Source organism: Scyliorhinus torazame, chromosome 9 (genome assembly GCF_047496885.1).
Source record: "Scyliorhinus torazame isolate Kashiwa2021f chromosome 9, sScyTor2.1, whole genome shotgun sequence".
NCBI lineage: Eukaryota > Metazoa > Chordata > Chondrichthyes > Carcharhiniformes > Scyliorhinidae > Scyliorhinus > Scyliorhinus torazame.
Genome location: NC_092715.1, coordinates 227,579,262 through 227,605,906, shown reverse-complemented (window position 1 = coordinate 227,605,906; position 26,645 = coordinate 227,579,262). Strand labels below are relative to the sequence as shown.

General features: G+C 47.8%; 1 protein-coding gene across 2 annotated transcripts in view; it reads right to left on the bottom strand.

The window, feature by feature from the left end:
* The window catches only part of LOC140429754 (SH2 domain-containing adapter protein B-like), a 199,443-nt gene that overhangs the window by 22,027 nt on the left and 150,771 nt on the right, over window positions 1-26,645 (bottom strand). The window contains exon 5 of one of the 2 annotated variants that reach the window (XM_072517127.1): window positions 15,679-15,798. In XM_072517127.1, the coding sequence (XP_072373228.1) occupies window positions 15,679-15,798 (120 nt within the window). Of the gene's footprint in view, window positions 1-15,678; window positions 15,799-26,153; window positions 26,279-26,645 lie in introns of those variants that run through there. The other variant, XM_072517128.1, reaches the window with a different exon arrangement.

Here is a 26,645-nt window from a genome sequence, read left to right as displayed (position 1 = left end):
AACCCAGATCACATGACGGGAATCACAGCAGGCAGCTTGCACTCCCGATGTATCGTCTAGGGATCCACTTCGGTGTAACGTTAGGGCCCGTAAGGCCAGAAAATTAGACAACAGTTAATTTGGCACAGGTGCAGGGCACAGCTCAGTGTTAGGGACGAGGGCACGAATATGTATATATATTTTCACACTAAACACCTGTGCACAATGTTACAAACTGCCTTGGTGCTCTGTCAGATGGGTGTGAAGGGTGGGCTGGTCTGGGTAGCGACGGAGGGGGTGTGGAGTGAGCGGAAGTTGGAAGTTGGCTTGGCCCAGGGACCACAGTACAGCCAGCGGCCACTGCTCCCCCCTCCCCGCCCTCTAACCACCCCATGGATTTGATGGGACCATGTGCTGGAATGATCAGCTCACATGAAGGAATCACCCAGTTGGATGTTGGAAAGTGCTACCATGTGCAGGGGTCAGACATTGTCAAACCAGAGCTCATCACAGAGAGGGTTGTCATCGTCCTCCATCCATGGACCATAACCGCAGTTACTGCCAACCCAGAGCCCACAGCCCATGCTGTGGGAGGAATGTGTCACGGAGGGGGTTGCAGACAGGGGCGGGTGGGATGGGGCTGGGTTCGGTGTCCATGTCTCTGGCCAGACCCCTCTAGACAGTGAACCTGGAGGCAATCTGAGTGTTCAGTGGGTGTTGGCCCTGGCGCACAAGGTGTGCGGCCTGTGTGGCCTTCCGTGTCTGCCCAGGCCCCATGTCCCGCCCATCCTCGCCCTCCCCCCGCATCCTCCTCATCGGACGATACTATGAGTTCATCCTCCTCCTCCAGCACATTGCCCCTCTGCTGCACAATGTTGTGGAGGACGCAGCAGGATGTGACTGACCCTCCAGAGCGGTCCAGGCACCTGAAGTGCACCTTCAGGATGCCGAAATAATGCTCAATCATGCCCCTGGTCGCTGAATTGTGTTGTTGTAGCGGGTCTCCTCATAGGTCTGTGGCCTCGGGATAGGCGTCATCAGCCATGACCACAGCTCGGGGAAGATGCCTCGAAGAGGCATGGAAGCGTAAATGTGCCTGGATGAACGTGCCAGGCACACTGCCCGGGTATCTGGTGCAGACACGCATGATACGTATCTCATGGTCACACACCAGCTGCACGTTCATCGAGTGCAACCCCGTTCGATTTGTGAAGAGCGGACTGGCATGTACAGATGCTCAAAGGGTGACGTGCATCCCATCAATCACCCTCTGGACCCAGGGCATCTTGGCGATGGCAGCAAACCCCATGCCCGGCCATCCTGGTGGGCTCCGTTCACATTAAAATGAATGTATTGTGCTGACTGGGGTATAGGCTGCCCACGAGGGCTCGGATACACCGACCTCTGAGATCCCCGATAAGTCCCCACTCGGCGCCTGGAAGGAGCCCATGATGTACCACCTTGACGGTCAGTGGGAGCAGGTGTTCTCAAGTCCCCCGCGGTGCCAGGTGGGCCATGATCTTGCAGACATGTCACATTGTCACACTGCCAGGCAGGTCCCCGAATGAAAGGCACTACATGCGAGGCCTCTTGCGGCGCCTCGTTTGCACTTCCTCCTCCTCCTCAATCTGTTGGGCTCTCCATCCTCAGCAGCTGCCTCCTGTTCCTCTGGGGCAGGCTCCGCTGCTGCAGCTTACTCTTGATCGAGCAGTTCCAGCTCGTACAGCGGCAGAGCATTTCCCAGAGCTGCGGCGACGAGGAGGAAGACCACCATTGCTGGTTGTATTTCAATATCCATTGTCTGCAGGGGGTGATGTTAGCATGGTGTGTACGCCCATGCCCAACCAGGTCCACTGGGCTACACGGTGGCACCGGTTGGCACTGCAAACTCTGCCTCGTCATGCAGTCCCCACACCGCTAGCCCTGTCAGTGGCCGGCACTGTGGGGGCCTCTGGCCCTGGTGCCCGTCCCTGCTGCCAAGAGTACCATTGACTTGCAAGGACCTTGCCAGTGGTGCGCTCCGCAGCCCCCGTACGGCGCCCCCTGTTGGGCGTTCTCCTTGAGCGGGAATGCTGCCCTTCCGGCAGGTGGCAGACGATTGGGTGTTAGGTCTGGTGGAGGGTGAGGTTGTGGGTGGAAAGTGAGGGCTGGGGTGGTGGTGTGGGAGCACCTATATGGCCTGTGCCATTCTGCAGAACCAGGGGCCAAGGTGAGGGGGTCAGTGGGGTGTGCAGCAAGATGGCTGCCTTGCACGATGTGCCAATGGCGGTCCATGCTGCATACCGCTCCCAGTTCTGTGGCGGGGGAGGTCACCCCGGCCCATGACCAAACCCTGGCAGGGCCCAGCAAGTGTTAGGACCAGCAATCCACAGTCATTCCTCTCCGTGTCCTCCCTCCTCTCGCTTTGTCATGAGCCTCGGCGCCTGTTCCACAATTTTTAAAAGCAAAAGTGAACCCCGCCATCGGGAATTCCCCCCAGTGGCGACGGTGCATCACGGAGGCCACAGATAATACCAGGTCAGGCCCGCTAATGATAGGCAAACACCGTTTACTGTACGTGCGGAGTGGAATGCATTGATGACACTGTCGCGGCACCGTAGAATTGTGATTTGACATGAACCCGGCGGCCACCATGAATTTGGCGTCAAAAACGATTCTCCGCCCATTCGCCTTTCCCAATTTCAGCGGCGGCTAACGGAAAATACTGCCCATCATCAAATCTTCAAAAGCATTATTAGGACATATTCCCATGAATATCCAAGAGAATCAAGCTGAACGTGCTGCCGAGGTTCCTCTTCCGGTTTAGATCCATACCAATCTTTATCCCCAAGGCCTTTTTCCAAAACGTAGACAGTTTAATCGTGGCGTTTGTGTGTGTGTGTGTGTGTGTGTGTGTGTGTGTGTGGGGGGGGGGGGGGGGGTGTAAGAGTCCGAGAGTCCCCAAACTGACACTGCAAAGGAGGAAAATCAAAGGTGGCTTGGCTTTACCAAATGTGCAGTACTACAAATGAGCAGCAATGGCGGAAAGCATGAGGGGATGGTTAAACAAACCCAACTCAGAGTGGGTACAGACAGACGAGGCCTCCTGCAAGGGGATGACCCTCCGGGCCTTGGCTGCAGCAGCATCCCATCCCACTCGGTAAAATACACATCAAGCCCAGTGGTAGCGGCCACACTGAAAACGTGGGCCCAATTAAGACAGCACTTCGGGCTGACTAGGATGTCCCTCATAGCTCCCATCTGCGGCAATCACAAATTCCACAGCCATACTATATGCCACCTTCAGGAAATGGAGACTGGACGGGGACACACTGACAGTTAGGGACTTTTACGTAGGGCACAGACTAACGACACTGGACGAACTGACGGAGGAGTGGGAACTGCCGGCAGGACAGGAGATGAGACACCTGCAAATAAAGCACTTCCCCCGCAAAGAGACAGGAATGTACCACGAGGCCCCAGAAATTACACTATTAGAGGACCTGATAAACACTGACTGTAAAGAAGGGGGAATATGTGAGAAAATGTATGGACAGCTACTGGACAGAGACAATTCGCCACTGGACGAGACCAGACAGAAATGAGAGGACGAACTGGGTACAGAAGTGGAGCAAAGCACTGAACAGGGCCAACTCCCACCTCCTGCGCAAGGCTAAGCCTAATGCAGTTCAAAGTGGTGTGCAGAGCACACCTGACCAGAACCCGAATGAGCAGGTTCTTCCCGGAGGTGGAGGACAAATGTGAACGGTGCCAGAGGGGCCCGGCCAACCACACCCACATGTTCTGGGCATGTCCCAAACTTGCTGGACGCTGGACAGCCTTCGCCAAGGCAATGTCCAAGGTTGTGGGTGTGAGGGTGAAGCCATGCCCAAATGGGGCAATCTTCAGGGGATCAGAGCAGCCAGAGGGGAAGAGGGCTGATGCCCTAGCTTTCGCTTCCCTAGTCAGACACTGGAGAATCCTGCTCGGCTGGCGATCAGTAGCACCAACCACAGCTGCACACTGGGGTCGCTGACCTTTCGGAATTTCTCCACCTGGAGAAGATTAAGTATGCCACCCAAAGGTCGGAGGAAGGTTTCCGAAACGCATGGGGCAGATAGGAGATCAACATTATCCATTTGTAATCGACACTGGAGCAACCATGTCTTCGGTGCAATCAGAACTTCGACTACCACTATCCGACCACACCAAGTATTTGTCGGGGTTCCAGGGACAGGTGTGTGAGTATCCTATGTCTGAACCTGTGACAGTCACTTATGAGAATAAGTCTACAGATCATCAGTTTGTGGTGACTACTGGATTGGACTGTAACTTGTTGGCCCGAGATTTACTGTGGATCTTCCAGCTACAGCTAGAGTGCGGAGACGAAGGGGTAACGGTTCAATCATGGAGGATGAGACAACAGTGCTTTTTTTGTATCACACCCCAGTGGTGGACATTAGACATTGAACATTCACTGCACCACGTTACCCTGGCCTATGACAGAACCGGACAGAACAGGGAGTGGAGGACAAATACCTGCCATTAATTGGGACCGAATGGCCAGTCACGATTACAGCCACAGTCACGGGAAAAGAAGGTACAGCCGATTTTGTAACAATACCACCACATTTATGGCCACAGTCAGCTTCTGTAGGCCCTCATATTACACGTCAGGTCCACGACCAGTACCATGGAAAGGATCTGGGGCCTATGGTAAGGAGGGCAGTGGATCATTCAGACCCAACAGAGTACGGACTTCAGATCGCCGGGTAAATATTTATACTGACTCACGATACGCCTTCGGGGTAGTTCATGACTTCGGACAGCTCTGGAAGAATAGGGGATTCCTTATCTCGGCCGGCACGGAAATATCCCACCGGGGTTTAGTTTATGCCCACGCAGATTTCTGTCATTAAATGCGCTGCCCATACAAACGGTAAGACCCCAGTTGATGTTGATAATGAACAAGCAGATTGTGCAGCGCGGACAGCCACGCAAATTCAGCAAGTGATGGTGCCTAAAATGTTAAGTCAGACTAAAATTTCTGCAATAAATAGATCTGCCTCTGACAAGCCAATGCCAACCATCCAAGACATCATAAGGTTACAGGAGGACGCTCCTGAGAGTGATAAACAAATGTGGAAACGGTTATGTTGTACATATGATTCTGTTTCTTCTTTATGGACCACGCCAGCACATCAGACTTGTATGTCTGATGTACTGGCTTTATGGGTCATCGAATGTGTACACTTTGCTACACATTGTGGGGCTCGGGGGACTAGTGATTTGTTGCTGGACACTTGGTGGCACCCTAAAATGGAGGGGCTGGCCCAGAGTATCAGTAATCGGTGTTTGATTTGTCAGCAATATAACACCGTCAAAGGTATCCCTTGTGGTATGGGGCAAACCCCGTTGCCCAGTAGTCCCTTTGAGACGCTCCAAATGGATTATATAGAGTTGGAAAGGTGTCAATGTTATAATATGTTTTGGTCATTGTGGATGTGTTCAGCAGATGGGTTGAGGCATATCCGACTACCGATAATAAAGCTGCTACTGTGGTTAAAGTTCTGATGCGGGAAATCATTCCCCGGTACGGCATACCATCTCAGTTAGGTTCTGATAACGGGCCTCATTTTATTGGACAGATTAACAAGGAGTTACACAGCCAGCAGTTACACTGTGCGTACAGACCGCAGGCAGCCGGGTTGGTTGAGAGACACAATCAGACCCTCAAAACTAAATTGGCTAAATTAAGAGCAGACACGGGACTGACATGGCTTAAGTTGCTCCCCGTTGCCCTCTTCCAGCTGCGGGTTGTTTTGGCTCTCTCCTGCCGAGATCCTTTATGGCAGGCTCCTTAGAACTCCCTGGAACCTGCATGTTCCCAGACTGGTTCAGTTTCACCATATGACTGGAGAAATGACTACCTATGTTCTAGCCCTCACTAAGGTCCTCAAGGAGCTTCATGGCCAGGTCCGCGCAGCTCACCCATCACCGTCCCCATTACATAGCTCGCTTTCAGTGCAGCCTGGTAGTTATGTCATGGTCAAAAATTGGACTCGGAAAGGGTCGGAGCCACGATGGGAGGGGCCCTTCGAAGTTCTCCTTACCACCCCTACTGCAGTTAAAGTGGAAGGGCGGAGTGCTTGAGTCCACCTCCACCACTGTAAAAAGGTCGGTCACTAACCTGCCTCCCTTCCCCAGCGCTGTTTTACAGGTGTGGAACATGATGGGGTGGCTACGCACCGCCTGTGTAATCTTCGGCCTTGCCTCGCTTGGAGTGACATCGGCGACGGAAAAGGGAAATATCATCTACATCTGTCACCCCAACCAAACTACAAGGACATGTTACTTATGCAGAGGTGATGTTCTTCACTGCCCCCATATACGAGGACATGGTATCGACTCATGGAGGTCATCAGGGTAACGGACAATGCGGGACTCATGAAGCAATTGCACCGGTCCCGGCAATGGGAAGGGAGCATTGCATGGACATTGCCTTGTTTTTGGAGTACATGTAAATTTGATTTTGGATGTGTTAAGATTGGTGCCATAATGGTGAAATCAGACCGTATGGAGAGGGTAGGAAGAGGTTGTGTGAGAGGGGGACTAGAGAGAGGATGGAGCGTGTGAGAAGGGGAGTACAACTGGAACATCAGGAGATATACTTAATTCATTTAGGACCCAGAATGAGGGAAACCTCATAGAACATAGAACGATACAGCGCCCTTCGGCCCACGATGTTGCACCGAAACAAAAGCCATCTAACCTACACTATGCCATTATCATCCATATGTTTATCCAATAAACCTTTAAATGCCCTCAATGTTGGCGAGTTCACTACTGTAGCAGGTAGGGCATTCCACGGCCTCACTACTCTTTGCGTAAAGAACCTACCTCTGACCTCTGTCCTATATCTATTACCCCTCAGTTTAAAGCTATGTCCCCTCGTGCCAGCCATTTCCATCCGCGGGAAAGGCTCTCACTGTCCACCCTATCTAACCCCCTGATCATTTTGTATGCCTCTATTAAGTCTCATCTTAACCTTCTTCTCTCCAACGAAAACAACCTCAAGTCCATCAGCCTCTCCTCATAAGATTTTCCCTCCATACCAGGCAACATCCTGGTAAATCTCCTCTGCACCCGCTCCAAAGCCTCCACGTCCTTCCTATAATGCGGTGACCAGAACTGTACGCAATACTCCAAATGCGGCCGTACCAGAGTTCTGTACAGCTGACTCCGGAACTCAATCCCTCTACCAATAAAGGCCAACACTCCATAGGCCTTCTTCACAACCCTATCAACCTGGGTGGCAACTTTCAGGGATCTATGTACATGGACACCTAGATCCCTCTGCTCATCCACACTTCCAAGAACTTTACCATTAGCCAAATATTCCGCATTCCTGTTATTCCTTCCAAAGTGAATCACCTCACATTTCTCTACATTAAACTCTATTTGCCACCTCTCAGCACAGCTCTGCAGCTTATCTATATCCCTCTGTAACCTGCTACATCCTTCCACACTATCGACAACACCACCGACTTTAGTATCGTCTGCAAATATACTCACCCACCCTTCTGCGCCTTCCTCTAGGTCATTGATAAAAATGACAAACAGCAACGGCCCCAGGACAGATCCTTGTGGTACTCCACTTGTAACTGAACTCCATTCTGAACATTTCCCATCAACCACCACCCTCTGTCTTCTTTCAGCTAGCCAATTTCTGATCTACATCTCTAAATCACCCTCAATCCTCAGCCTCCGTATTTTCTGCAATAGCCTACCGTGGGGAACCTTATCAAACGCTTTGCTGAAATCCATATACACCACATCAACTGCTCTACCCTTGTCTACCTGTTCAGTCACATTCTCAAAGAACTCGATAAGGTTTGTGAGGCATGACCTACCCTTCACAAAGCCATGCTGACCATCCCTGATCATATTATTCCTAGCTAGATGATTATAAATCTTGTCTCTTATAATCCCCTCCAAGACTTTACCCACTACAGACGTGAGGCTCACCGGTCTATAGTTGCCGGGGTTGTCTCTGCTCCCCTTTTTGAACAAAGGGACCACATTTGCAATCCTCTAGTCCTCTGGCACTATTCCTGTAGCCAATGATGACATAAAAATCAAAGCCAAAGGTCCAGCAATCTCTTCCCTGGCCTCCCAGAGAATCCTAGGATAAATCCCATCAGGACCCGGGGACTTATCTATTTTCAGCCTGTCCAGAATTGCCAACACCTCTTCCCTACGTACCTCAATGCCATCTATTCTATTAGCCTGGGTCTCAGCATTCTCCTCCACAACATTATCTTTTTCCTGAGTGAATACTGACAAAAAATATTCATTTAGTATCTCGCCTATCTCTTCAGACTCCACACACAACTTCCCATCCCTGTCCTTGACTGGTCCTACTCTTTCCCTAGTCCATTCGCTTATTCCTGACATACCTATAGAAAGCTTTTGGGTTTTCCTTGATCCTACCTGCCAAATACTTCTCATGTCCCCTCCTTGCTCGTCTTAGCTCTCTCTTTAGATCCTTCCTCGCTACCTTGTAACTATCCATCGCCCCAACTGAAACTTCACACCTCATCTTCACATAGGCCTCCTTCTTCCTCTTAACAAGAGATTCCACTTCTTTGGTAAACCACGGTTCCCTCGCTCGACGCCTTCCTCCCTGCCTGACCGGTACATACTTATCAAGAACACACAGTAGCTGATCCTTGAACAAGCTCCACTTATCCAGTGTGCCCAACACTTGCAGCCTACTTCTCCACCTTATCCCCCCCAAGTCACGTCTAATGGCATCATAATTGCCCTTCCCCCAGCTATAACTCTTGCCCTGCGGTGTATACTTATCCCTTTCCATCATTAACGTAAACGTCACCGAATTGTGGTCACTGTCCCCAAAGTGCTCTCCTACCTCCAAATCCAACACCTGGCCTGGTTCATTACCCAAACCAAATCCAACGTGGCCTCGCCTCTTGTTGGCCTGTCAACATATTGTGTCAGGAAACCCTCCTGCACACACTGTACAAAAAATGACCCATCTAATGTACTCAAACTATATCTTTTCCAGTCAATATTTGGAAAGTTAAAGTCTCCCATAATAACTACCCTGTTACTTTCGCTCTTATCCAGGATCATCCTCGCCATCCTTTCCTCTACATCCATAGAACTATTTGGAGGCCTATAGAAGACTCCCAACAGTGTGACCTCTCCTTTCATGTTTCTAACCTCAGCCCATACTACCTCGGAAGATGAGTCCCCATCTAGCATCCTCTCCGCCACCGTAATACTGCTCTTGACTAGCAGCGTCACACCTCCCCCTCTTTTGCCTCCATCTCTGAGCTTACTAAAACACCTAAACCCCGGAACCTGCAACATCCATTCCTGTCCCTGCTCTATCCATGTCTCCGAAATGGCCACAACATCAAAGTCCCAGGTACCAACCCATGCTGCCAGTTCCCCTACCTTATTTCGTATACTCCTGGCATTGAAGTAGACACACTTCAAACCACCTACCTGAACACTGGCTCCCTCCTGTGACGTCAAATCTGAGCTCCTGACCTCTATATTCTCATTCTCCCTTACCCTAAAACTACAATCCAGGTTCCCATGCCCCTGCTGCATTAGTTTAAACCCCCCCAAAGAGCACTAACAAATCTCCCCCCCCAGGATATTTGTGCCCCGCAGGTTCAGATGTAGACCATCCTGTCTGTAGCGGTCCCACCTTCCCCAGAAAGAGCCCCAGTTATCCAGAAATCTGAATCCCTCCCGCCTGCACCATCCCTGTAGCCATGATGGGTAAAATGCTGGGTGCACTGGAACAGATAGACGCCCCTAGAATCTTGGCTGTTAGGATCCACGAGGGTGCAGCGGATGACGGGGTGCTGCAACAGGAATTGGAAATGCAGCGACGAATCTTCTTAGATGAGGGGCCGTAGCTACGGATTGGACCGATAGGTTATCATGAAATGATAAAAGGAAGGAATGAGGAATTGAACAAACGAATGTGATATAAAATAGTTAGTTCAAATATTAGTTACAATAATGTAGATGTGAGCCAGTCTGATAGTAGTGAGTTCACAAACAAAGGATAAAGGGATTCAGAAAGCCTGGCAAGGATGGGGAAAAGGATGCTGGGTAACAAGAGGCCCAGGGTTAAGGAATGCGAAGTGAGCCAATCAGGATATATGGCCAGGTCAGGAGGTGTATAGGATGACCTATGAGAATCTTATATGTGAAACTTGATGCCATTTGAATGAGGTTTGCAGAGATTTCTTTGTCTCCGATCTCACTCGGTTCTGGAGCTCCAGGAGACGGCTTGTGTGTTCTGAATCTCTGCGGAGCGAGTCAGCCTTGCAAGTTGGTTAAAAATAAATAATACTATACCTACAAATCCATCTCGAGTTTTATTGAGACCAGACTGACGGGTAAAGAATTCAATGTTGTCACCCTGATCAATATGTTTTCTCTTACCAAACCATCTGGAACACAAATCATATCACCAGCAAAATATTAATTTGTTTTCTTGTTTTGTTGGAGGAGTAAGGGAATCCTTCTACTGTAGATACCAAGACCTGTTATTTCCAGAGAGTGGCATTTTGTAGCAGGCACTGAGGGAACACGTTGCAATTGCACAATTGCTATCATTTTAATAATAAAGAATAAAGAATAGACTGCACCAGTAAAGGAAATGTGTGATAAAATGGTAGCAATTGCAAAGTGTTCCCTCAGTAATAATAATACAATTATATTATTACTGAGGGAACACTTTGCAATTGCACAATTGCTATCATTTTATCACACGTTCCTTTTACTGGTGCAGTCTTTTCTTTAGATCCTCAACTGTCCCTATGGCTGTCACAGACGTGGACTTTCCAACAATTTGCTTTTACATAGCAATAAAAGCATACTGGTTTTCTGCTCACTTTTATGCTTGGAATTCAATTTTTATTGACCGGAAAGTTTCTATCTTATTTCCTAAAGCTAGGTTCAGTTATATTCCTCCAGATTCCCTCTGAGATTACAAATGCAAATACAATACCCCCGAGCTGCCCACATGATCATCATACTCACCTTCCAGAACTGCTGCTTTAGAAACCTTGCAGTTTTCCAGGCGTGACCCAACGGTGGTTGAGATGTTAATTTGGAAATCTTCTATTTTAATTTGAGAATTCTGTTCCAAGTTTTAGTACTCAAAACCACCAGTGCTGCAACATTTCTTTCTCCCTGACAATTTCTACAAACACTTATTTGTTTTTTCTTTAAAGCCTGAAATTTTAATTGCTATGCTTTGGGGACAAGCTCAGAAGAATTTAGCATCAGAGTTTAAACTGTCTCATAATTTGAGGATGCTCTTCTGAAAGGCTAGAATAAACATTCATAGCTTTCCCCACCAAAACGCTCTGCCAAATAAAGTCCATGTGCCCTGTTGCCACTCTAGCTGTGTAGTCACTTTTCCAGACAAGATAAAAAATCTCGCAACTCTGTGCTCAGTGCATTTAGGCACCAAAGAACAAAGAACAAGAACAAAGAAATGTACAGCACAGGAACAGGCCCTTCGGCCCTCCAAGCCCGTGCCGACCATGCTGCCCGACTAAACTACAATCTTCTACACTTCCTGGGTCCGTATCCTTCTATTCCCATCCTATTCATATATTTGTCAAGATGCCCCTTAAATGTCCCTATCGTCCCTGCTTCCACTACCTCCTCCGGTAGCGAGTTCGAGGCACCCACTACCCTCTGCGTAAAAAACTTGCCTCGTACATCTACTCTAAACCTTGCCCCTCTCACCTTAAACCTATGCCCCCTAGTAATTGACCCCTCTACCCTGGGGAAAAGCCTCTGACTATCCACTCTGTCTATGCCCCTCATAATTTTATATACCTCTATCAGGTCTCCCCTCAACCTCCTTCGTTCCAGTGAGAACAAACCGAGTTTATTCAATCGCTCCTCATAGCTAATGCCCTCCATACCAGGCAACATTCTGGTAAATCTCTTCTGCACCCTCTCTAAAGCCTCCACATTCTTCTGGTAGTGTGGCGACCAGAATTGAACACTATACTCCAAGTGTGGCCTAACTAAGGTTCTATATAGCTGCAACATGACTTGCCAATTCTTATACTCAATGCCCCGGCCAATGAAGGCAAGCATGCCGTATGCCTTCTTGACTACCTTCTCCACCTGTGTTGCCCCTTTCAATGACCTGTGGACCTGTACTCCTAGCTCTCTTTGACTTTAAATACTCTTGAGGGTTCTACCATTCACTGTATATTCCCTACCTGCATTAGACCTTCCAAAATGCATTACCTCACATTTGTCCGGATTAAACTCCATCTGCCATCTCTCCGCCCAAGTCGCCAGACAATCTAAATCCTGCTGTATCCTCCGACAGTCCTCATCGCTATCCGCAATTCCACCAACCTTTGTGTCGTCTGCAAACTTACTAATCAGACCAGTTACATTTTCCTCCAAATCATTTATATATACTACAAAGAGCAAACGTCCCAGCACTGATCCCTGTGGAACACCACTGGTCACAGCCCTCCAATTAGAAAAGCATCCCTCTATTGCTACTCTCTGCCTTCTATGGCCTAGCCAGTTCTGTATCCACCTTGCCAGCTCACCCCTGATCCCGTGTGACTTCACCTTTTGTACTAGTCTACCATGAGGGACCTTGTCAAAGGCCTTACTGAAGTCCATATAGACAACATCTACTGCCCTACCTGCATCAATCATCTTAGTGACCTCCTCGAAAAACTCGATCAAGTTAGTGAGACACGACCTCCCCTTCACAAAACCGTGCTGCCTCTCACTAATACGTCCATTTGCTTCCAAATGGGAGTAGATCCTGTCTCGAAGAATTCTCTCCAATAATTTCCCTACCACTGAAGTAAGGCTCACCGGCCTGTAGTTCCCGGGATTATCCTTGCTACCCTTCTTAAACAAAGGAACAACATTGGCTATTCTCCAGTCCTCTGGGACATCCCCTGAAGACAGCGAGGATCCAAAGATTTCTGTCAAGGCCTCAGCAATTTCCTCTCCAGCCTCCTTCAGTATTCTGGGGTAGATCCCATCAGGCCCTGGGGGCTTATCTACCTTAATATTTTTTAAGACACCCAACACCTCGCCTTTTTGGATCACAATGTGACCCAGGCTATCTACACCCCCTTCTCCAGACTCAACATCTACCAATTCCTTCTCTTTGGTGAATACTGATGCAAAGTATTCATTTAGTACCTCGCCCATTTCCTCTAGCTCCACACATAGATTCCCTTGCCTATCCTTCAGTGGGCCAACCCTTTCCCTGGCTACTCTCTTGCTTTTTATGTACGTGTAAAAAGCCTTGGGATTTTCCTTAACCCTATTTGCCAATGACTTTTCGTGACCCCTTCTAGCCCTCCTGACTCCTTGCTTAAGTTCCTTCCTACTTTCCTTATATTCCACGCAGGCTTCGTCTGTTCCCAGCCTTTTAGCCCTGACAAATGCCTCCTTTTTCTTTTTGACGAGGCCTACAATATCACTCGTCATCCAAGGTTCCCGAAAATTGCCGTATTTATCTTTCTTCCTCACAGGAACATGGCGGTCCTGTATTCCTTTCAACTGCCACTTGAAAGCCTCCCACATGTCAGATGTTGATTTGCCCTCAAACATCCGCCCCCAATTTATGTTCTTCAGTTCCCGCCTAATATTGTTATAATTAGCCTTCCCCCAATTTAGCACATTCATCCTCGGACCACTCTTATCCTTGTCCACCAGTGCTTTAAAACTTACTGAATTGTGGTCACTGTTACCGAAATGCTCCCCTACTGAAACATCTACCACCTGGCCAGGCTCATTCCCCAATACCAGGTCCAGTACCGCCCCTTCCCCAGTTGGACTGTCTACATATTGTTTTAAGAAGCCCTCCTGGATGCTCCTTACAAACTCCGCCCCGTCTAAGCCCCTGGCACTAAGTGAGTCCCAGTCAATATTGGGGAAGTTGAAGTCTCCCATCACCACAACCCTGTTGTTTTTACTCTTTTCCAAAATCTGTCTACCTATCTACTCATCTATCTCCCGCTGGCTGTTGGGAGGCCTGTAGTATACCCCCAACATTGTGACTGCACCCTTCTTATTCCTGATCTCTACCCATATAGCCTCACTGCCCTCTGAGGTGTCCTCTCGCAGTACAGCTGTGATATTCTCCCGAACAAGTAGCGCAACTCCACCTCCCCTTTTACATCCCCCTCTATCCCGCCTGAAACATCTAAATCCTGGAACGTTTAGCTGCCAATCCTGCCCTTCCCTCAACCAGATCTCTGTAATGGCCACAACATCATAGTTCCAAGTACTAATCCAAGCTCTAAGTTCATCTGCCTTAGCCGTAATGCTCCTTGCATTAAAACATATGCACTTCAGGCCACCAGACCCGCTGTGTTCAGCAACTTCTCCCAGTCTGCTCTGCCTCAGAGCCACACTGTCCCTATTCCCTAGTTCTCCCTCAATGCTCTCACCTTCTGACCTATTGCTCCCGTGCCCACCCCCCTGCCATACTAGTTTAAACCCTCCCGTGTGACACTAGCAAACCTCGCGGCCAGGATATTTATGCCTCTCCGGTTTAGATGCAACCCGTCCTTCTTATACAGGTCACATCTGCCCCGGAAGAGCTCCCAGTGGTCCAGATAATGGAAACCCTCCCTCCTACACCAGGCAAAGATTATTAGCTATATCAAAGCTCGAAGTGGAACTTGCTACATCACCCAACTATTATAATATCTATTTCACCCTGTTACCAAAGATATTATTTCTCTACTTACTTTTCTCTTTCCTCCCTTGCTAACATCGCTCTCTGCGGCTTAGTTTGAAGGTCTACATTTCCATTTTCCATGTCTTTTGATCAATTTCCTCGGTTTAAAGTTTGAATGTTTGTTTTTCTCTCCCATTTCTATCTCAAGCTGCTTTATTTGCAATTGAATTTGAACAAATTGCACGGTGGCTCAGTGGTTAGCACTGCTGCCTCACAGAGCTAGGGACCCAGGTTAAATTCTGATCTTGGGTGACTGTATGGAGTTTGCAAATTTTCCGTGTCTGCATGGGTACTTCTGGGTGCACCAGTTTCCTCCCACTGTCCAAAGATGTGCAGGTTAGGTGAATTAGCCATGCTAAACGTATCCCTGGTGTCCAAAAGGTTAAGGGATTAAGGGGATAGGATTGGCCTAGGTAGGCTTTCGGAGAGTCAGTGCAGACTTGATGTGCCAAATGGCCTCCTTTTGCACTATCGGGATTCTATGATTCTAACCAACTCAAGCTGCATACTACTTGGGTTAATCTTTTCCTCTTCCAATGTAGATGCTGTGCTATTATTTGAATTATATCTGCTCTCTCCTTTTAATCACAATTTATTTGCTGATATTATTAACCTTGGTTAATTGGTACAAATCAGACATGGAGAGATTACCCATCTCCAAAAAAGTTGTAGCTTTGACAAAGCATCAATAAGTACAATAAAATTCACTGTTAAATCGGGTTAGCCTTAACTTTAGCAATTACTAGCACTTGTGTCCGTTGATGAATTCAAAAACCAAAGAGCTCCCAATCTGTTATAAATCCAGACCGACCCCAATTTTGGTCCGATTCCAGATTTTGGTTAAGCAGGCCATATCACAGTCATTTGTACCTGTGTCTAACCTGATCTGCAATTACAGTCAATTTTTTGGCACTTACTTCAGTGAAAGAGAGTAATCATTCTTGTTGCTTTGACTGTTTCGGATGAGATAGCTGCACTCTTTACACAGCCGTAGAAGATTTTCTGCATCTGTTCTGCCAATGGCCCCATGATACCATCTATGAGAGAAAATGTGCAGAGTTACTGTCAAAGCGCAACCCTTGGTTTAAGGTGTTCACATTCTCCTAATTGTGATATTCTATATGCCAAGTTTTTTTTCCACTCACTTAACCTGTCTATATCATAGACTATCATAGAATTTACAGCGCAGAAGGAGGCCATTCGGCCCATCGAGTCTGCACCGGCTCTTGGAAAGGTCAACACCGCCACCCCATCCCCATAACCCAGTAACCCCACCCAACACTAAGGGCAATTTTGGACACTAAGGGCAATTTACCATGGCCAATCCACCTAACCTGCACATCTTTGGACTGTGGGAGGAAACCGGAGCACCCGGAGGAAACCCACGCACACACGGTGAGGATGTGCAGACTCCGCACAGACAGTGACCCAAGCCGGGAATCGAACCTGAGACCCTGGAGCTGTGAAGCAATTGTGCTATCCACAAGGCTACCGTGCTGAGTCCCACCATCGACTCTTTATATCATCCTCACCACTTGCTTTCCCACTTATTTTTGTGTCATCAGCAAACTTGGGAATAGTACACTAATTTACTGTAAATAATTGCGGCCCCAGCACTGATCCCTGTGGCACTCCAATAGTTACAGGTTGCCATCCTAATAATTTCCCTCCTCTAGCCAATCCTCTATCCATATTAACATATTACCAAATGACTTTTGGAAATCAAAGTATATTAAATCAGGCATGATTTCCCCTTCATGAAGCCGTGCTGACTCTGCTTGATTATATTATGTATTTCCAAATACTTTGCTATTACACCCTTCATAATGGACTTGAATGTTTTCCCAATGACAGATGTTAATCTAACTGGCCTACAGTTACCTGTTTTTACCTCCATCTCTTTTTGAGGAGGGTATTACACTGGCAGTTTTCCAATGCTCTGGGACTTTTCTAGAATTTAAGGATTGTTGGAAGATTTTACTACCAGTGCATCCACCACCTCTCTAGCTACTTCCTTACATATTATAGAATGCAACCTTTGGGCAAATTTTGAGGGTCACGTAACCCTGCCGACTGAGGCCTTGGCAAACCTTGGAGACCACGTGATACACTGACCAATCGGGGAAAAGCATGCTTGATTCCAGCAGGCTGGGGCCTTTAAAACCTGAAGAACAGGTCTAGTCTGGGAGAATAGTTAGAGTCGCTAATTGGTATTGTAACGTTCCTGTATACTTTTTGTCAATAGCTTTTGGGTCTTAATAAACTGTCTGGTGCTGCTATCCACTGATGGTTGCCTAGAGTTCCTGTGACTATATTGGCGATGAGGTAGAAGTACCCGATTGGACTTCCGGTAACAGGGATGTACTGAGCGGACGCACGAAAGGTGGCTCTCCTCCTGGACACTCTAATTTAGGTGTTTTAAACCTGAATAGCCCTCTAAAACCGAGAGAAACACCCTTCACCTCCTCTTACACCACAAAGACATGACATGCCATGTGGCAGCAACTCCATGAGCCAAAAAGATGGCAAAGGCAGCAAAAACTTGGAGAGAAGGACCGAGGGGATTGCAAACACATGGGATGGCAAGGTCCCAGCCGCACCTGAACGGGATGGACTACTAGACCAAAGCGGGACCACCTCACCCCAATAGATGAATGGAGGGAGTCCCTAACACAGGAACTCCAGTAGCTCAAGGAATCCATCAAGATAGAGATGATAGCCATGGTTAAAGTGGCAGTAGCAGGACGGCACGGTGGTGCAATGGGTAGCACTGGTGCCTCACGGTGCTGAAACCAGTATTCGATCTCGGCTCCGGATCACTGTCTGTGTGCAGTTTATACATTCTTCCCACGTGTGTGTGGGATGTGCAGGCTAGGTAGATTGGCCACGCTAAATTGCCCCTTAATCTGAAAACAAAGAATTGGGTACTCTAAATTTTAAAAAAAGTGGTGGGGGCAAGTGGCAAGACAGAGGAGGAGGAGGCATTGCATTAATATTAATTAAGGAGGCAGTTACTGCAGTAAGGAGATATGATATCTTGACGGGGGCATCAAATGAAGCTTTGTGGGTAGAGGTTAGGAATAAAAAAGGACAGCTACGTTGCTTAGGTGTTTATTATAGACCCCCAGACAGTCAGCGGGAAATTGAGGAGCACATGTGTGTGCAATTCGCAGAGGGGTATAAAAATAATAAGAGCGTAATTATATTCGGTGATTTTAACTTTCCCAAAATTAATTGGGATAGCCATCATGTTAAGGCTTTGATGGAGTGGAGTTCTTGGAATGAGGGGCTGGTTTAGCACAGAGGGGCTGGTTTAGCACACTGGGCTAAACAGCTGGCTTGTAATGCAGAACAAGGCAACAGCGTGGGTTCAATTCCCGTACCGGCCTCCCCGAACAGGCGCCGGAATGTGGCGACTAGGGGCTTTTCACAGTAACTTCATTGAAGCCTACATGTGGCAATGAGTGATTATTATTATGTATACAGGAGAACCTTTTAGCTCAATATGTAGAGTATCCAACAAGGGATGGTGCAGTGCTGAACCTAATTCTGGGAAATGAAGCCAGACAGTTGGTTGATGTGTTGGTGGGGGAGCATTTTAGTGATAGCGACCACAACATGGTTCAATTTAAATTTGTTATGGACAAAGAAATAGACAAGTTGCAAAAAAAAGGTTTTGGATTGGGGAAAGAGATTTTAACAAAATAATACCTGGCCAAGGTAGACTGGAAAGAGTTACTTGTGGGGAAACCTACAGAAGAGCAATGGGGGGAACATTCAAAGATGAAATGGTGGGGAGGGGGGGGGGGGGGGTACAGGCCCTACATGTTCCCTCTAGGGTAATAAGAAGGTGTAACAAACCAAGAGAACCATTGATGACCAGAGACATTCAGGATACAATGAGAAGGAAAAGCGAGGCTTTCAACAAGTATAAGGGGATAAACTCTGCAGAGGCATTAGTGGAGTACAAAAAGTGCAGGACGAAGAACAAAGAGGGGATATATGAAAGCTCTGGCTGGTAAAAGTAGGGAAAATCCCAAGGTAATCTATAAGTATATCAAAGGGAAGAGGATAACCAGGAAAAGGACCAAGGGGGAATCGATGGGTGTTCAACACCCTACATTGATAGGGTGTTGAACAAATATTTCACATCTGTCTTCACCCAAGAGAATGAGGAGGTAGTTATGGAACTCTGGGAGAGAGATTGTGAGGTTCTTCAGGAAACTGTTATAGAGAGTGACAAGGTACTGGAGGTATCGGCGGGCTTAAAAGTGGACAAGTCTCCAGGTCTGGATGAATTATGTACCAGGCTGCTGTGGGAGGCGAGGGTGGAGATTGCCGGGGCTCTGACCCAAATTTTTAATTCCTCTCTGGCCAGAGAACTGGAGAGCAGCTAATGTGGTCCCACTATTTAAGAAAGGTTGCAGCGAGAAGCCAGGCAACTGCAGACCAGTGATTCTCACGTCAGTGGTTGGTAAACTACTGGAGAAGATTCTGAAGGAGAGAATCTATCTCCATTTGGAGAGGCAAGATTAGATAGTCAGCATGGCTTTGTCAGAGGGAGGTCATGCCTAACAAATTGAATTGAAATTTTTGAGCATGTAACCAGGTGTGTAGATGAGGGTAGTGCAGTTGATGTAGTTTTCATGGATTTCAGCAAAGCCTTTGACAAGGTCCCACGTGAGAGGCTTATTAAGAAGAATAATGCACATGGAACACAGGGTGATTTGACAAAGTGGTTTCATAATTAGCTTAGCGATAGGAGACAGCGGGTGATGACAGACAGCTGTACCACAGGGATCCGTGCTGGGCCCCCTATTGTTTGTCATTTATATAAATTACACAGATGACTCTGTGGGGCTAAGATCAGTAGGTTTGCGGATGACACAAAAATTGGAAGGGTGATTAACAGTGAGGTTGAGTGTCTTGGGTTACAGGAAGATATAGACGGGATGGTCAAATGGGCGGCTAATTAGCAGATAGAATTTAACGCTGAAAAGTGAGGTGATACACTTTGGAAGTATATATACTATGAAAGGTCTGACATTGGGAAGTTCCGAAGAACAAAGGGACTTTGGCATGTTTGCCCCTAGGTCTCTGAAGGCAGAAGGGCAGGTTAATAGGATGGTGATAAAGGCATATGGGACACTCGCTTTTATCAATCAGGGCATAGATTACAAAAGCAGAGAGATCATGATGGGGCTGTATAGAACTTTGGTGAGGCCACAGCTGGAGTACTGTGTGCAATGCTGGTTGCCACATTATAGGAAGGATGCAATTGCACTGGAGGGGGTGCAGAAAAGATTCACCAGAATGTTGCCTGGGGTGGGACATTTAAGTTATAAAGAGAGGCTGGACAGGCTTGTTTTCTCTGGAGCAGAGAAGACTGAGGGTTGACCTGATTGGGGTGTACAAGATTATGAGGGGCATGGACAAGGTGGATAAGGAGCAACTGTTCCCCTTAGATGAAGGGTTAGTTACGAGGGAACATGTTCAAAGTGAGGGGTGGAAGGTTTCGGGGGCATGAGGACGTTTTTACCCAGAGAGCGGAAACGGTCTGGAATGCACTGCCTGGGAGGGTGGTCGTGGTGGGATAAACAAAGAACAAAGAAAAGTACAACACAGGAACAGGCCTTTCAGCCCTCCAAGCCAGCGCCGACCATGCTGCCCATCTAAACTAAAATCTTCTACATTTCCGGGGTCCATATCTCTCTATTCCCATCATATTCAAGTATTTGTCAAGGTGCCCCTTAAACGTCACTATCGTCCCTGCTGCCACCACCTCCTCCGGCAGCGAATTCCAGGCTCCCACTACACTCTGTGTAAAAAAAAAAACTTGCCTCGCACATCTCCTTTAAACCCTTCCGCTGGCACCTGAAACCTATGCCCCCTAGTAATTGACCCCTCTACCCTGGGAAAAAGTCTCTATCCACTGTCTATGCCTCTCATAATTTTGTAGACCTCTATCAGGTCACCCCTCAACCTTCTTCGTTCCAGTGAGAACAAACCAAGTTTATTCAACCTCTCCTCATAGCTAACGCCCTCCATACCATGCAAGGAGGTCTCACAACCTTTACAAAGAACCTGGATGAGTACTTGGCAGCCAGACATTCAAGGCTATGGGCCACCTGCTGGCAAGTGCGATTTTCACACGTTGGTGCAGACTCTATGGGCCAAAGGGCCTCTTCTGCCCTGTAGTATTCTGTGATTCTGTTATGTGAGGTTGGAGATGGGCTGGGCCCAACACCCACCATGGAGGATAAACACGGCCGTCCATGCCAACAAGGTATTATGCGAAAGGATGTCACAGGCCATAGACGGCTATATTACCAACAACCAGAAAGGGGAGGTCTTGCCTGCCACGCTCTGGAATGTGATGAAGCCAGTAAGAAGGGGAGAATTTATTGTTTACAAAGCATGCAGAGATAGGAAGGGGAAAGCGGCTAGGCAAAACGTGGTTGACTTCAGACTGGAGGTGGACTGGCAGTATTCTGCAGCCCCGACCGTAGAGCTACTGGCAGAGCAGAAGAAGCTACAAATGGACTTTGACTTGCTCTCCACGAGGAAAGTAGTGCACCAGCTCCATCAAACACAGGGGACCTTTTACGAACATAGAGACAAAGCCAGCCACCTGTTCGCCCACCCGCTGAGAAAGCAGGCCGCCACATGGGAACAGCTGAGGTTAGGGGCAATAACCGCAGGCTTGTCGCCCAGCTGTAAAAGTCAACGAGGCCTTCAAGTGAGGCTGTACACATTCGAGCCCCCAGAGGGAGACTCTGGGATGAAGCAGTTCCTCCATGGACTGGACATGTCGGTCGTGGGGGAAGACAGGAGATGGGACCTGGAAGCATCATTGGTCATGGGAGGCACCGGGGCCAGATGGATTCTCAGCGGACTTCTATAAAAGAATCTGCGACAGCACTGGCCCCGCACTTGTGGGAGATGTTCGCAGACTCGCTGGTAACGGGCCTCCTGGCATCCGCACTAGCATCAGCCTCAATATCGCTGATACCTAAAAAGGACAAAAACCTGACTGAGTACGGGTCCTACAGGCCTATCTCGCTACTCAATGAAGATGTAGAAATCCTGGCAAAAACCCTAGCTAAGTGGTGGAGAGCTGCGTCCCAGAGATGGTCACGAGGACCAAATGAGCTTGGCAGCTAACATCAAGCATCAGGCGCCTGCTGAATGAGATAGTGACCCCATCCGGGAAGAGAACACCAGAAGTAATCATCTCCCTGGACGCAGAAAAGGCCTTTGACAGAGTTGAGTGAAAGCACCATAGAGGTACTGGAGCAGTTTGGGCTTGGGTCAGGGTTCACCTCTTGGGTGAAACACCTGTACAGCACTCCCATGGCGAGCGTACGGACTAATGCCACCAGCTCCAAGTACTTCCAGCTTAGAGGCATGAGACAGGGGTCCCCGCCGGGGTCTCCAGAAGGGAGACAGAGAACATAAGGTTTTCACTCTTCGTGGATGATCTGCTCCTACAGTATGGTAGTACAAGTGGCTAGCACTGTGGCTTCACAGCACCCGATTAGATTCCCCACTGTGTCACTTACTGAGCAGAGTCTGCACGTTCTCCCAGTGTCTGCGTGGGTTTCCTCCAGGTGCCCCGATTTGCTCCCACACTCCAAAGATGTGGTTAGGTGGATTGGCTATGCTAAATTGCCCTTAGTGTCCAAAAAGGTTAGGAGGGATTGTACAAAGAAAATTACAGCACGGGAACAGGCCCTTCAGCCCTCCAAGCCTGCACCGACCATGCTGCCCATCTAAACTAAAATCTTCTACACTTCCGGGGTCCGTATCCCTCTATTCCCATCCTATTCATGTATTTGTCAAGATGCCCCTTAAACATCATTATCGGCCCTGCTTCCACCACCTCCTCCGGCAGCAGGTTCCAGGCACCCACTACCCTCGGTGTAAAAAAACTTGCCTCGTACATCTCCTCTAAAACTTGCTCCTCGCATCTTAAACCTATGCCCCCTAGTAATTGACTCATCTACCCTGGGAAAAAGTCTCTGACTATCCACTCTATCTATGCTCCTCATAACTTTGTAGACCTCGATCAGGTCACTCCTCAACCTACTTCGTTCCAGTGAGAACAAACCAAGTTTATTCAACTTCTCCTCATAGCTAATGCCCTCCATACCAGGCAACATCCTGGTAAATCTCTTCTGCACCCTCTCTAAAGCCTCCACATCCTTCTGGATTATTGGGGTTATTGGGTTATGCGGATAGGGTGGAAGTGAGGGTTTAAGTGGGTCGGTTCAGACTCGATGGGCCGAAAGGCCTCCTTCTGCACTGCATGTTCTATGTTCCATACCCCCAGGCCAGCATGGAAGGGATCATTAAGCTCCTGAAGAGGTTTAGAGCCTTCTCGGGGTGAGGGTGGAGCCATGTCGAAAAGTGGCAGTCTTTGGGGTCTCACAGCAGCTAGAACTCTTTATGGGTAGGGGGCCAACACCCTAGCCTTTGCCTCCATAATCGTTTGCCAGAGAATCCTGCTCGACTGGTGTATCGGCAGCACCACCCAACTGGCTGTCCGACCTGTCGGAATTCCTCCAACTGGAGAAGACAAAATTTGCCATCCGAGGGTCAGAAGGCTTCCACAGTTCGTAGAAGTCATTCACCAACTTTTTTCAAGACCTAGCCAGTAACCAGGAGAGCAGGGCGGAGGGGGTGGGGGGACTTGTAATTTAACTTACAAACTGAAATGCGCAACATAAAATGTGGAAACCAATAAAAACATTTTTATAAAAAGGGACCCGATTGCAGGATAAGCACGGTAAGGTTTCCAGGTCAGGTTCCTAGTTATTTCCAGTGCACAGCAGGAGGAGCATCATTATGCCACTTTTTGTAAGCTTGAGTCTTTCAATGCAGATTGTGTGCAATTGTGGAGCGTATACGTTCATTTTTCAGAGAAAACAGCATAGAAGGGGACAAAAGGCAAATAATTATTTTGCTCACGGCCTGTGACACCCAGATGTCCAGTTTAATAACTCGCTTGACCTCCCCTGAGGCCCCGAGTCTAAATTATTTAATGATCTTTTGGAATTAAAGGCCATTATCACTCAAAATGCTCTGTCATCCTTCAGCGGTATAAGTTCAGGAGGGCTACAGGAGAACCATTTGCAGTTTTTATGACCAGCTTGAAGAAGTTAGTGGAATATTGTGATTTTGGGATGTATCTGAATGACGTGTTATGCAACAGGCTGGTGTGTGGGGTGAACAAGTGGCTATTCAGAAATAATTTCTGGCAGAATCAGAGCTGGACTTAAAAAGGGCAATGGAAATAATTTATCCATGGAAGGGGCCAAGAAATGTGCCCAGGACTTGCAAAACGTACCTGGGGACAAGATTCACCAACTGCAGCAAGGGGCCACAAGTAGTAGCACCAGGAACAAAGCTTGCAATTAAGACAGGGGAAGGTTCACCCATGGAGGGAACTGGGGCTAGAGTCGGCACCTTGATTGGACAACAAATTTTAATGAGTGTTTTCATTGTGGAGTAGTCACACCCCAGACATGTGCAGGATCCTAGAGGCCAAGTGTTTCCGATACGGTAAAAGAGGTCACTTGAGGCATGGATTCAGAGACAAACAGAGCCTGCCCGGCCCAGGAAGGGGGCAAAAACAAATTGGCAGCGGATTACAGTATGGGGGAATATCAGTCAACTGATCACGATGTGTTGATGTTGAACCATGTTGGTAGAGTTGCTGCAATAACTGTAATACTATTTGTCAAGGATGCGCTTTAAAGATGGAAGTAGACACCAGGGCTTCAGCAACCGTTAAAGGTGAACAAATTTATCATTACTTACAGGACGAGGTCCAACCTTTGAGGTTGAAGAACACTGAGTCCTGTTGATAACTTTTGGTTGGTTCAATTGGCTCTGTTTCATAACCATTGCTCTAGAGTTGCCAGGTATCTTTATGATACCACCACGAGGTTCAAGTTCAAGTAATGACCAATAACTCAACACACCAATTAGTAAGATTCAAATCAATACACATTTATTATACACAGTAAATCACTACTCTTGCATAAACTCTACTTTCTAGGCTATTTCTATAACTAACAGGCCTATACTTAGCTTCGGACTTGCCCACCAGGTCAGGGGAACAAATGGCCTTTCGTTCGGGTTCTGAGTCTGCGGGATTCAAAAGCTGGTACGGACTGGTAGCTAGGAGCGCCTATCGCGTAGCGAGCGTTGACTTGAGACTTACTTTCTTGGAGGCCGCTGGACAGTTCACTCTCAGGGGTTGCTTTGCGTTGCTGAGTGACCCTGTCAAGAAGGATGATTCGAACTTGGGGGCTTCACTTTATAGTCCCCAGGGGCTTCCCGCCCTTTGGGGCGGACCCCGAACTTGGTTTCAAGTGATTGGACTTTGTTCCAATCGCTTGGTTCGATTTCTCCAATACTGGAGCTGTTCCCTGATCGTTGGGCGGTCTTTAAGTGTCCGTTAACCTCTTTGTGTTTGCTCCTGCTGGCGCCGAGGAGTCTGGCTTGGCCTGGTTTTCCTCAAAATGTTTCGATTGTTCCCGGGGATCGCTCATTACTATGTAGATGGCTGCTACATTACTATGCTGATGGCTGCTTGTATCAATGCTGTCTGGGTTTCTGCAGAGTCTATTACACAGTAAACTTGCGCCTGCTAGTTTTTGCCTGTGTTGGCTGAATTTCCCTTCAGCCTTTGCGGTTCTCCATTTTAAGTCAGGAAGTGGCCAACTCAGGTGGCTACACTCCCTCCTTGTGATCCTAACGCGAAGCGTGAAGGATCACATAATTGCGTTATCTTCATTCCCTGACCCGGCGAGCACTCTTCTATGGCCTCTACACTGACCAGAACTATGTAAGAAAATTTTAACTAACATTCTAAGTGGCACTATGTCAAACCAGGGACATGCATTACAAAATAAGAAAAACGGTACCTCTAACTGTCCTCGCTAAAATACACTCACTCAAACATTCAATCATACTAACTTCCTTAATGATACAAACAAAATCATAGCAGCATTATTCACATTTTTCCTCGCTTGGCAGTCAAGCTCAGGATTGTACAATGGCTTTATTTATTCACAAAAAGAACGCAAACAAATGTTCTTTATTCTGGATCGCGGGTTCGGGGATCTGATCATAACCGAAAATAGGGGATTTTATTCTGTATACCGGGGTGCGAGCGCGGTAGGCTCTCCTTCGCCATTTCCTCAGACGAATAGTCTGCACGATGCAGCAGAGTATCGCCAATACTAGTAGGGATTCTATTAAGTAGGACAGGGAGTACCTAAACCTGTCACACCAAGATGGTGTGGTGTCGCTTGTGACTGGGCTCTGGGTACTATGGGGAAGTGAATCATTAACGGCTGGGGGGGGGGGGGGGGTTGGGGTCAGGGGGTTCGCGTTCGCGGGCAACCAAATGTTCATTAGGGTGATGAGCAACACGGAGGATGTCCTCATGGTTCTTCTTCTTTCTCTTCTCTTTGTTTTGTCTCTTTTCCTGGAGCTTCTGGGGTTCTGTGGGATCAAGCATAGTGTCTGTTACTATCTTGGTTTAATATCTCGTCTGTTAGTATGTCTGTCCTTTTGTGCCAATTCTCCCTTTACAATTTGTCACCATGTGTGACTCCCTCATTTAAAAAAAAAATTTTAAACCGAATATTCAGGACAAGACACACTTAAGAATACTGAAACAGTGCGAGTCGTCTCACAGGCTGTGCGATTTACCATCCAAATGTTTGAGGATGTAAATAGAATAGGGTTGGCAACCTAAGGGTCGCCTGAAAACAAAACAAAACTTTTTGAATGAAAATTGCCGAAATGAGGTGCGTATGGGCTGCGACATGTAAGATTTGGATGGAATCCCCGGGTAGGACGGCAACCA